General features: G+C 43.0%; 1 protein-coding gene across 3 annotated transcripts in view; it reads right to left on the minus strand.

Annotated features, from left to right (window-relative positions):
* Positions 1-948: 948 nt before the first annotated feature.
* The window catches only part of LOC127005629 (pre-mRNA-processing factor 39-like), a 21,774-nt gene continuing 10,529 nt past the window's right edge, over positions 949-12,193 (minus strand). For 2 of the 3 annotated variants that reach the window (XM_050874618.1, XM_050874617.1), the window contains exons 4-12: positions 11,247-11,395; positions 9,837-10,137; positions 8,654-8,926; positions 7,814-7,946; positions 6,295-6,512; positions 6,061-6,120; positions 5,748-5,929; positions 4,074-4,205; positions 1,734-3,502 (exon numbers count right to left, since the gene is read on the minus strand). In XM_050874618.1, coding sequence (XP_050730575.1) covers positions 3,202-3,502; positions 4,074-4,205; positions 5,748-5,929; positions 6,061-6,120; positions 6,295-6,512; positions 7,814-7,946; positions 8,654-8,926; positions 9,837-10,137; positions 11,247-11,395 — 1,749 coding nt within the window. In that variant the 3' untranslated portion in view covers positions 1,734-3,201. Of the gene's footprint in view, positions 3,503-4,073; positions 4,206-5,747; positions 5,930-6,060; positions 6,121-6,294; positions 6,513-7,813; positions 7,947-8,653; positions 8,927-9,836; positions 10,138-11,246; positions 11,396-12,193 lie in introns of all 3 variants that reach the window. The other variant, XM_050874619.1, reaches the window with a different exon arrangement.

Raw genomic sequence — 12,193 nt, forward strand, 5'->3', positions numbered from 1 at the left:
TTTTTTTTTTTTTTTACGTCGCGGCCTATAGCGCCGGTAGGCTTTTTCCCGGTGGGGCCTGATGATCGGACCAGCCCGTTCTGGCGCAGGCGAGTGTTTATAGTGGCGCCATCTTGCATTGGCTCATGCTGCCCTCCCGGAGCTCATCTTTAATCCTAGAATCTAGAGTCCGGGTTGATAGATGGTCTTCTGGACAGCATGTGGGTAGTTTTAAGCCACTCGGCGGCGGCTGAAAAATCCCAGCTTGGTGGCACCGGGCGGGGATTGAACTCGCGTCCTCCTGAACGCGGTGCTGTTACTCTGTCGATTCAGCCACCGCCTCCATACGGATACAAATTTAAGCATAAATTAGTTATGAATCTTAAAATAAGCAATCATCTGGGGATCAGGAACACATTCATCCATTTCACACTATTTCTTACGGGGAAAATGCTTTGTTTTTTTAACAAATCATTCTGAACAACATTTAGGAAATGGTTAAGTTTGAGGATTGAGGTTCCACTCCAATGGTTTTCTCCCTTATGTCTTCCATCAACTTCAAGCTAGTTTTGACAATGCAATCAATTTCTGGTTATTTCCCGGAGCCAGTATTCTAATTCTAATTTTCTTGGTCATATCCCATCTATGTTTGAGAGAGAGAGAGAGAGAGAGAGAGAGAGAGAGAGAGAGAGAGAGAGAATATCTCCATGTTACAAGAGATCTAAGTCACACATGTATGATAGAGCGGATAAGCATTGTGCACTGCGTCATTGAGCCCCATGACTACGCCAATCACCTCAAACTGATTCCTTTCACTTACTGTTGCCTTGTATCAACCCATCATCCCCTGAAAGCTACACTACTACTACTACTACTACTACTACTATTACTAGTAATAGCAGCTGCTGTAAATATTCCCACTTGCCCAAATGTCACCACCACCACTCATTAAGGTTATTTACACAATCATTACAAAAAATGCAATTTACTTTTTACATACATATGTATGCGCATCTACATACTGTGTATACAATGTTGTCAATTGGGCAGACATCTCTCATAAAGAAAGAAACAATTTAAAAATGTCAATATGTCATCTTAATACAGACTTAAAACAATTGCCTCTTTCATAACCCAAGACTTTCTTCCTTTGCCTTTTTCAGAACTGGAAGGTAGAAATGCAAAGAAAGAATGAGCCATTCATCCATTTTCGTTGTTTCAACATAAACAAATGTTACAAACTAGAAACAAGGCAACTTTGTCAGATTATGGCCCATACACAATGCAATGTCCATGTACACACACTAATAAAAACACATACACACTTATATACACACACACAAACAAAACAGACATGCACACACCATGAACAAATTAGTAAAAGAGATGCAGTGTGCAAAAGTCCACTCATTAAAACGTGATCCCACTAACACCCAGGTACTTGCCTGTTCCTGACTGGACGAGTCCTCCACCACTGGGGCGCACCGTCGAGGGTGCAGGGCCAGGCCAGTGGCTGAGGCCTCTGCCAATGAGGGCGCACACAACCAACACCAGATAAATATGTGCAAACCAATCGGCAGGCCAAAACGTGGTCTTGTGTTCAATGTTAATGCCTAATTCTATGATACTCTGTCTTCTCTTTGATCATCTTAACATTTTGTTAGTGATGTAAAAATGACTCACACACCTCAAAAGTGACATTTTATGATTTATGCATACATATACTGGCCCCTCAAGTGTAGTGCGCACACACACACACACACACACACACACACACACACACACACACACACACACACACACACACACACACACACATGTATGTCTTTTTTTCCATCCAAAACTCACACAGATCAAACGCTGAATCAAAATGGACACAAAGGTCTCGATAAGCACACACAGGCTCTGCACACCCAGCCTGTGTGAGCACACAACCTTGCTAAAGTCAAAGCAACACAAGAACAAAAGCACTTAAAATTACTAATGATGATTCATGATTCAGTTGGACATTCTCTCTCTCTCTCTCTCTCTCTCTCTCTCTCTCTCTCTCTCTCTCTCTCTCTCTCTCTTCCCCCCCTCAAACCAGACTTTCACAAATGTGAGTTATGATTATTATGGGCCCCAGTGAACAATGGTAATAATAATAATAATAATAATAATAATAATAATAATAATAATAATAATAATAATAATAATAATAAAAACTCATGTGATAACCATTTATGGATCACGAAATGAAAAGAAATATAAAGAAGAAACTAACAAGAAGCAAATGTACAAAATGCTGCACAAGTAAGCACACTTGTCAAATTGAGAACCTACAGAACAATGACAGCATAATGATAGCAATCAAGAGCATTGTCAACAACCGTGCCTGCCATTTTGCCATTATACAAAGAAACTCCAAGTAGTGCTGCAGGGTGTAATCTATTAGCCTTAAAACAATAACGGCTGCAGCAATTGCTGTAATGCTGATAACAATTCTGCTGTTCCCTTCCACTTCCTCTCTCAATCTTTAGCCCGGTAGCAGCGGGGATCATGTTTCTTAATGGTCCATCCCTCTAAGCGAGAAAAATGAGAAAAAATCATCCCTCACACAAACCATTTCATAATATATATCAAAGCATTTGTGATCAGATTATGTATCATCTATATTTTTGGGGTATTTCATGGCACAAATTTGGTCCGTCGCTGCTACACGGTAAAGCCACAAATTTGGCCTGTCGCTGCTACCGGGTTAACAGAGAATCAGACTCTATTACCTCCCCAAGAGAGGCAAGGTGGCGTGTCCACCAGAGTGAGTGGCTCTCAAATGTGACCAGAAACAATGACACTTGCTCATCACAGCGCAGCACAACAGAAACAATGACGACAAACAAAATAATGGCGGAAATAATAATAACAACAAAAGAATGAAAAATAGATATGAGGTCACTTATTGCATCACTATTCATGAATTATATAGATGATGATAATAGTAATAAAAGGAAATAATGATAATGCTACACAAGTGACTTAATCATTCAATATTTAAAGTTAAGCGTGAGGAAAAAAAAAAAAAAAAAAAAAAAAAAAAAAATTTTACATGATCTGCTCCCGTGCAAAATACTTCATGAAAATAATAATAATAAATAAGCCATGGAGACTATGACAAGGTTGCTGCTGTTGGTAACAATGAATTGATAATGAAAACCCAGCAGAGTGATGATGGGTTGGTCAGTCTTATCTCTGGCCATAATAGTTGCCGTAGGAGCCCCAGCCCTGCTGCCCATACCCATAGTTCCCCTGCTGTGTCGGGTAGCCCCAATTCTGGTAGTGTGACGCTCCATAGCCATGTGCTGCATAGCCCTGCCCATAGCCACCCCCATAGCCCTGCTGCTGGTACCCCTGGTAGCCTGGCACCATGGAGGACTGGCTGGCACCTGTGGCTAGAGAATTGGCTCCAGCAGTGGACGTAGTGCCGTTGACAGGGCCAGGGCTGGACTTGTCTTGAGTGAGCCGCTTGTCTCGTCGCGACTCAATGCTGTGGAGGGAAAAGTGGACGACTGAATTATTAGGAAATTAACTCCTTGGTATTGCAACATCTGAGATCATATGACATCACACTAACAAGCAAGAAAATATAAAAGCATTATACATTTCAACATAAGTGTTTTCAGTAAGTATACAAGGAAAAATTGTTACTGTGACATGCTATAACAACCTTTTATTAACAAAATAAAGATACTAAAATGAATGAATGAATATTCTAAATAAACATTAAGGAATATCAGCCACAGGATGCCTTGAGCCCATGACAAGATGTATTTTCAAACATGTCTGGGATTTAGTGTATCTGCAGCATTGAAATCACTTAAAATTTACAATTTTTTGTGAATTGTAACTAGCCATGAACTGCCATATTAAAACAGGAATGTTGATTACCTTAAAAGTTATTGAAGAATAATTTCAAAGTGAGAAAGATACCAATACCAGTTACATTGGTGCTGTGGGTGTCTCATGGCTGTGTGGGTTTGTGCGAGGGCATGTGTGCCCGTGGAAAAACTGTTCTCATCACAATCACTACAACTTTTAAAAGCACCTTCAACACTTACACAGAGATGCCGCCGGACATGGCCTCCTCCTGCTTGGTGGGGGTGCCGCTGGTGTCCATCTCGGGTATGCTCGTGTCTATCTGCCGCACCTCATGCTGTACCTGCCGCAGCACCTTCAGACCCTCACTCATACTGCAGGAACAGAAACAACACACTCAGTAATAGCAACCCTCACTCAGGCCACCAATGTAGAAATCAATACTAATGAGACAACTCAACTTACAGAAAGACAGATAATAATAAAAAAGTAATAAGTAGAACCTTACTATTCACCAATTCAAACCAAGCACTAAATACAAGTCTGGGCTGCAACAGATGGCAACTGTGCACCCCTACATAATCAATAATCCATAATAATGATCGAGTGAAGAGGGACGCAGCTGTGTGATGTAGCACCTGTGTTTGCAAGGAATTTCTCGACCTAAGGAACAAGTCTGAAAAGCCAAGGAAGTGATAAAATGCAGCTGAGATTAAAGTCAAAGTTAGCGACCATCCCCGATAGACACTTAGACCTAGAGGAATAACCAACAAAAAAAGTACACCTACACAGTCTGCCTTGAGAGAGTTTATCCTGACGACCACCTATCAACCCAGACCCTAGATTCTCTTTCTAAAGATAGGTTCAAAGATGAGCTCTGGGAGGCAGCACGAGCCAAACAAGATGGCGCCACTATAAACACTTGCCTGAGTCACAACAGGCTGGGGCCGACCTTCAGGCCCCACCAAAAAAGCCTATCGGTGCCTTAGGCAGAAAAGTCAGATTGTCAGAAATGCTTTGATTTGGGGGAAAGGGGCGTCGCCAGTCTTTAGAAGTGCTTTGAAGGGGTTGCAGGTCAAAGAGTTTGAGAACCAATGGTCAAGAGCAACCCAACCAGGTCCAACCCATAATTTCATAAAAACAATTTAGGGGATCAATTGTGTGGCAGCAGCAATACCTCTCACCCAAAATAGATCTCTCTTCTGGCCCCTTGTTTTTCTTCTTTTCTAGGAGCAGCGTCTATAGTCGGTCCAAATTAGCTTGGCCAATTTGCACCGAGAAGCCCCTCCCCCATTCTGGCTAAGCTCCGCCCCCCTTTCACCTGATTGGCTGTTGATGACATCATAAATTGTATCAAAGACACGTACCAAATATACGTGATTGAGATAATCTAGCTTCTTTCATGATTAAAAAATATTCAAAACTTAATTGAATAACGACACTCAACTTAAACAATCAATGACATCACCTAAGAAACAAAGTACAATCATAATGCTGCAAGTGTTCAAGGGAGAACGGGCCCTGCAAAACAAGCACTGCAGGGGATGACAGCAGGCTACCTATAAAGTAATGCACACTTTCCATCACTATTTCCTACATAGCTCATTCACATAGGCATACCAAATATACTCACATAAAAAAATATACTCTATAATAACTGAATACAGGTAGGAATCATTGTGTTGAGGAATAAGATATGTATCTGTGGCTTGGAGCGACGGGTAGGCTACGTATGTACGCTCAGCGCAACAGCCACAGATACGAAACTTATTCCTCAATACAATGATTCCTACCAGTGCAAATGACCAACAAGTAGGCTTTTTTAGTTGTTTTTGTTTTTTGCCCTTGAGCTGCCTCCCTTGCTGTGAAAAAAAAGAGAAAGTAAAAGAAACCTTCCAATCCCAGCCCTCACCCACCTGCCAGGGTCTTGGCCACACTCAGACATGAAGTGGAAGAGTCGGTGGGCAAAGAGCAGCTGAGTGCCGGGCTGCTGGGAGGTCTGGATGCCCTCCTTGAGTGCCGCCACCGCCTCGTCGATGCGCGGAGGGTCAAACAGCAGCGTCTGGTCCACTATGGCCAACACTACATTGCTGTTCTCCTGTAAATGACAACAAAGGTCAGGATTTAGGCACTTTCTATACCTTTACTTGCCCTCCAAAAAATATTTATTTATTTATGTTTCTTTTATTCCAATATAACCTCATTACTACTTCTACTCTCTTCACATACCTTGTTAAACTCATGTGCTTCCCTCAACACCTCAAGTGCCTTCTCAAGCTCACGGCAAAACTGAAAAGATAAATCAAGGCACGTATCAACACCTTGCCAATCCAAGTGGCAGACTGTGCACGCAAAGCCTTGCTGTGAGGCAACAAAGTCATGGCACACTTACATGAAAGAGAATTAAGAAATCAATGAGCAACCCATGCATAAAAACAATCAGCATGTCAGGCCCCTACATACCATGGTGAGGAATCTCGCAAACTTAATGGAGACATGCGAGTGAATGTTTTTGTCCGGCTCTTCGAGGAGGATGGCGAGGCAGCGCTCAAACACCTGCCTTGCCCCGGCCAGGTTGCCACGCCGTCGCTCAACACCGGCTGCCTGCATGTATGCCTCAAGGCTTGGGGTGCTGCCCTGCTGCAGCCCCTCCAGGATCTCCAGGGCTCTCTCAGCATTGCCTGTTGACATGGTTAGAGAATGGTGAGGAAATGGAATGCACTGAGAGGGTGTTTAAGGTGGGTTCTTGGTTGAGACAGAAGGGAAGAATGAAAGGAGGAGTGAGAGGGTGGACTGACTGAGGGAGGAGGTTACATGCTTAGTTGGGAAGCTGCCTGGCTGTGGTTTCTCCAGGATCTCCAAAAATCTCTCAGAGCTGCCCGAGACCTGGTTATAAAAAGGACAGGAAAACAGGCCAAGTTGAGAGGAGAGTTAAAGGTGGGTTTGGGGAAGGGAGGAAAGAAAATAGAGATGAGAAAGACGGATTGACCAATGATTGGGGAGCTACCATGCTGCACTGGCTGTACAATGATGAGTCAAAATGTTTGAGCAGATTTTGTGGAATCAAAATAAGGTTAAGGAGAGAGAGTGACAAAGCAAGTAGTCTCTGAATTCAGTGCATAGAAAAAATTGTCCCAGGACATACCAATAATATTGTGCTGCCATTGGTCAGCTGTGTATGTTAAGGGAATGCCCACACACAGATCTTTCCTTTAACAACACACTCCAACCAGCTAGATTGTGGGGGCGAGGTGGAATGAGGACGGCAGGACTGTATAAGAACTTTGACCATTTTACAGAATACCAAATCCACCAGCCAGGGCAATACTTGCTGAGCTGCCATTAATTAATTTTTTTCCTGAGGTGGCGACTGGGGCCTTGTCTTGTAAAGTGCCTCAGCCCTAAAAGCTGTCCACAAGAGTTTAACTTCAACATATTTGATGTCTTAACATTCCTTTTAAAGCCTGACTGACAGGAGTGCCCTCAGGAAATGGCAGTCAGATTTTTTGCAAACAATATCTGAAACAGATGTAAACAATGGACACCCCTGCTATAGAAGAAATATTTATTACTTATTTAGTAATTAACTTATTGCAATGAAGATTTCTTATAAATATTCAAATATAGCAGATGCTCATTGTTTATATCTATTTCAGATAAAGTCACGGCAAGAAATTAGACCGTCACTTCCAGACAGCACTCCTGTGAGCCATGGGAGGCAACGGCTTCAACGGGCAAGTCCAGGCATTATGCTTGTAGAGGTTGAAATCTTAAAGAGGTTTCTGTAAGTGAACGAAAGCTGAACGTTGAGAAGAAAGTGACAAAAAACATACTAAATGCTGCCCCAGGGAAAGACAGAAAATTCTATTGCAGGTGCTGCAATTATTTCTACTGCTAATTATTGCTGCTGCAGTTACCACCCTGCTGTTAATACTATTACTACATCTATTACTACTACTACTGTCATCAGCACTACTAATACCTTTTTCCTCTTCAAAGGCTGCCCAGGACAGGTGTGGCCTGAACTTCTCCCTCAGATGAATGACACATGCTCGGTTGTACACGGAGCGGATTTCGTCCTCCGACCCTTCATTCTCCTCCAGGTAGCGAATGTACTGTGGGGAAAGGCAAGAATGGAAGTCATGTGGGGGGTTTTGATGGTGCAGGATGGGTGAGGCACAACAATGCATGTCATTTATTAAGCTAACAAGATAGGACTGAAGGAGCAATATCCCATGATTCTGTGTAAGCACTTATTACCAAAGGCATCAATTTGCCTTTTCCAGTCACTACTATGGAACTTTTGTCCTTCAGCACAGGTATCAAAACAGTTCTGCTGAGCCCCCGGCAGTGAAGTCATGACAGGAACCTTGACACAAGTCCCTTCCTCAAGTTTTTCTTTGGTGAGAGCTCTTTATTTTATGGAGATGGGTTTCAAGTCTCATCCCCTACCAATTCATATCATGGATTGGAGAGACTGCTATCAATGGGCAGAAGCACAGAACCTGAGGGGATTTAATCCCTCTAGTGCATGGATTCCTTCATCCCCTAGATGTGTGGACTGACAGAAGTTAGATCTGTTTTTATAATTGGGCAGGAAAGAAGACAAGAGTAAAGTACATAAAGATAAAATAAGAAAAACTTGCAGTACTGCAAGGTACAAGCATATTAAGAAGTAGTATTATGATATCAAGAGGAAACAAGGATAAAACATGGCCATCAATATGACCTGACAAGCAGGAGAAGGGGGAAGTAAAGTGAGGGATGTGTAGATAACACAGAGGACAAGTCAGCAGACATGAAGGCCAGCCAGCGGACGTACCCTCATCCAGAATTCCTCGTAGAAGGCGCAGGCGATGAGGCAGCGTTCAAAGAGCACCCTGATCCTGGCCTGGTCCCCCTGCTTCACTTCAAAGTCCAGGTAGGTGCGCCAGGCGGACAGCTGACTCTTTTCCAGTGGCTTGACATGGAAGTACGGCCGCTTGATGGCGTCCTCGTAGCCCCAGCGCAGCTTCACCTCCGCCACAGTGGCCTCGTGCAGCTTCTGTCTCGCTGCGATGATGCTCTTCTGCAGCAACTTGGTCTCCTCATCTTGCTGCAGGGGATAGTGGAGGGACGGTTAGTATGTGTGTGTGTGTATGTGTGTGTGTGTGTGTGTGTGTGTATTTACGTAGTTGTAGTATGCAGGGCCTGAGTTACATTTGTGTGGTCCTATCTCCATGTAAGTGTGTGTGTGTCTGTGGCTATTTTTACATTATATTTTACCAAAAATTTTCATGTAAAGCAAGAAATATAAAATCTGAATTTCAATACCTTGGAAAGAATAGATGTTCTGGAAAGGTAAATAAACTTGCATAAGGCAGGACAACAATTCCACATTAAAGCTGCCACTATAAAACAAAGTTAATTATGGACAAAGCTCAAACTAGCACACAATCTAAGTAGAAACATTACTGTGATGGGAGCAAAATATGTTTGGCATGAGCAGTAAGTAACAACAATACACCAATGGAAATCAACATGCTAGGGAACACCTGTGGAGTGCTCATGGTTAGTCGTGAGGAACGGTCAGATTTAAGTAGGAAGATTATGTCTATGTCTGGATAGAGGAAAATAGGCTGCTTATTAGGAGAGTATGGTAAAAAGAATGCAGTAGAGCAAAATATTGAGACTAGCTCAGTGATGGTGGTGACAGCAGAGGACAACGACCTACAGGATGGCCTGGTACAGTGAAACAAGTGTGTGTGTGTGTGTGTGTGTGCGGAAAAGGAACGAGGGTGGAAGGGAGCTTACTGTACACACATTAACTGATCTATTAAGTGGTAAAAATTTTAATGCACAACAAATGCAACTAGGAAAAATTTCTTTGTCAATTTAATGTAATTTTGAGCTCTGGAATTACAGTTCATCCCAGCATTCATGAAGTTACCAAGCAAAAAACTAACTGCTTCATTGTACCACTTAAACATAACTGTCTCTCCTCCCTTCCACGGTGCAAGCCTCACCACATTAGTGCCGAGCTGGTCATCGCCGGGTGCCGCCTCCACCCCTGGCGGTGCCTCATCAGGAGTCTCGATGTCTGAGCGGTTGAGTTCTGCCAGCACCTCGCGCCTCAGGGTGAGGAACTCCTCCACGCCAATCACCTCGCTGGGCATGTGCTTGCGGACATGCTCCTGGAAGCGCTGCCAGTGCTGGGCGTAGCGGGAGGTGGGCGTGGCCAGCAGCCGCTCGTACAGCTGGGTCACATTCTTCCAGCGCTTGCCAGTGCTCTCCCAATTGAGGTAAGCCTCCCACAGCTTATCTGACCTGAGGCAGTGAAGGTAGTGGTCAAGGTACAACAGAAAACAGCAACACAAATACCATAATGTTAATGTTAATAATAATAATAATAATAATAATAATAATAATAACAATAATTCAGGGCACCTGTGATCATACAAGATCATTCATTCTATTAAATACCAGTTTGTTCATTCAGTGGTTTCTCAACCATATAATTAGGGATATATGCAAAAGGTTAATTTTATTTCTACTATTACTACCTACGTAGGTGTTATGACTTTTATGCTGCAAATGATCTGAGGTAGCTTTTCCTGCAAACCAGTCAATCTATCAAGATGCTTTTCATCTTAAAAATTCTTCCTGAGCAGCTGATAATGCTACTCCTCCAGCAGCTCTGGTCCATATACTTCTGGCACACTGCTGTCCTCTCCCTCTCCCATTACACCTCTCATGTGTTAACACTGCCTTCCCTATACTCTGTATGCCTCATGTAACAGGTCAGAGACTGAGCACCCAAGGTGCAAAACCAGTAAAACCAGTAACCTATTGCTGCTAAAGTAGACTATTTATAAACTTGCATAACCTCCCTTTTACCTAATAAACAGTAAGCCATCACCACATAACACTGACGTCAAGACTAAGGCCAAGACCACGCACCCGGCAGCAGAGCCACGCGGCTCATCTGGTCAGAGGAGGAGAGCAGTTACATTGGTGCATTCATGAACATTTTCTTACTGAATATTGTCCACTGATTCCAAATCCATGGTGGAGGAGCAATGAAGGCACTGAATTTAAGCTACAGGTCACAGACTGGCAGAGAACACAGTAACAGGGAAGCTGTGCGGTATTTTGGTCGGCCACCTACAGAGATAATGGTGATTCTGTACTAGATTCCAGTACACAGTATATTTGCAGGCACTGAATGACGTGTTATCTTCTACAAAAGTACTTAAAATCAATTAAATTAAATTAAATTTAATAAATTTCTTAACATCAATTAAACTAAATTTATAACAAATTGATGATGAAACTAATTTTTTCCCCCCTCAAAATATACTATATGCCAGGAATTGTTGTCCATAACATGCAAAATCAAGAGAAGAAAACTTCAAAACACACACACACACACTCACTTGAACTCCAGGCCACAGGTGTCCACGGCGCGCTCATACTCTGCCCGCACCTTGGCGTCGTCGTCCGGGTGCTGGGACATCATGTACTCGAGGTAGTGCAGCCACAGGTCCACACTCAGACAGATGGCCTCCAGACCGCGATTAAAGACCTGTGCACATACACCCAACAATGCCAGATAAGACCGAACACACTAAAAGAGCAAGGAGCAGGTGGAAGGAAGAGGTGAAGGTAGTGGTCATTTGGAAGGATAAGGAAGGGATAGGGAGGTTAACTAGTGCACTGCTGCCACCGTGACGGGTCTCTTTGTGCTCGGACGGACATCCTGCTCAGCCTGAGTGATGCAAGTGGTTGCAAAGGCTTCTGCACAAGAATGAGAGCAAACAGTTCTGTCAGTTTGGTGCTTTACAGGTGATGACTCTGCTGGGTGTGTTATAATTTTGAAGGATGGCAAGATGCTTTACTTTTGTTGGTTGTTTCAAGGGTGAGGAGGTGAAAAAAGTGATAGGAGACTAAACAAGACAGATGGCTCTCCACCATCAAAGCTGTAATGGAAATGGCAGGAATCTCTCAGACTAAATAACAAGAGAGCAGGCAATGAGGCTGCCACTTCCTGACTCCTTAACAATGTAATAAGCTGATATCTTTAATCTGTATACAGGAAGGTTACAATGTCACTACCCTAGACCTCCCACTTTCCTCAGTTTTATCGTGGACTGCAATATAATTACATTACAACTAATTATATAAGAAAACTGCAGGGTTCATGGTGCGACTGTACCCCTGGCGTTGTTTACCATTCAGTGAAGAGTATAAATAATTAAGAAAACAAGTTGGGAAAGTGTGAACTAGGTTTTCCTTTCTTTCTTTGAGGAAGAAAATACATTACACTAAAGTCAATTGTGAAAAGTGTATGTAGATGTAAGCAAAGGACGCTGATTAGGGTGTG

The sequence above is a fragment of the Eriocheir sinensis genome, chromosome 30, assembly GCF_024679095.1.
Source record: "Eriocheir sinensis breed Jianghai 21 chromosome 30, ASM2467909v1, whole genome shotgun sequence".
Classification (NCBI taxonomy): domain Eukaryota; kingdom Metazoa; phylum Arthropoda; class Malacostraca; order Decapoda; family Varunidae; genus Eriocheir; species Eriocheir sinensis.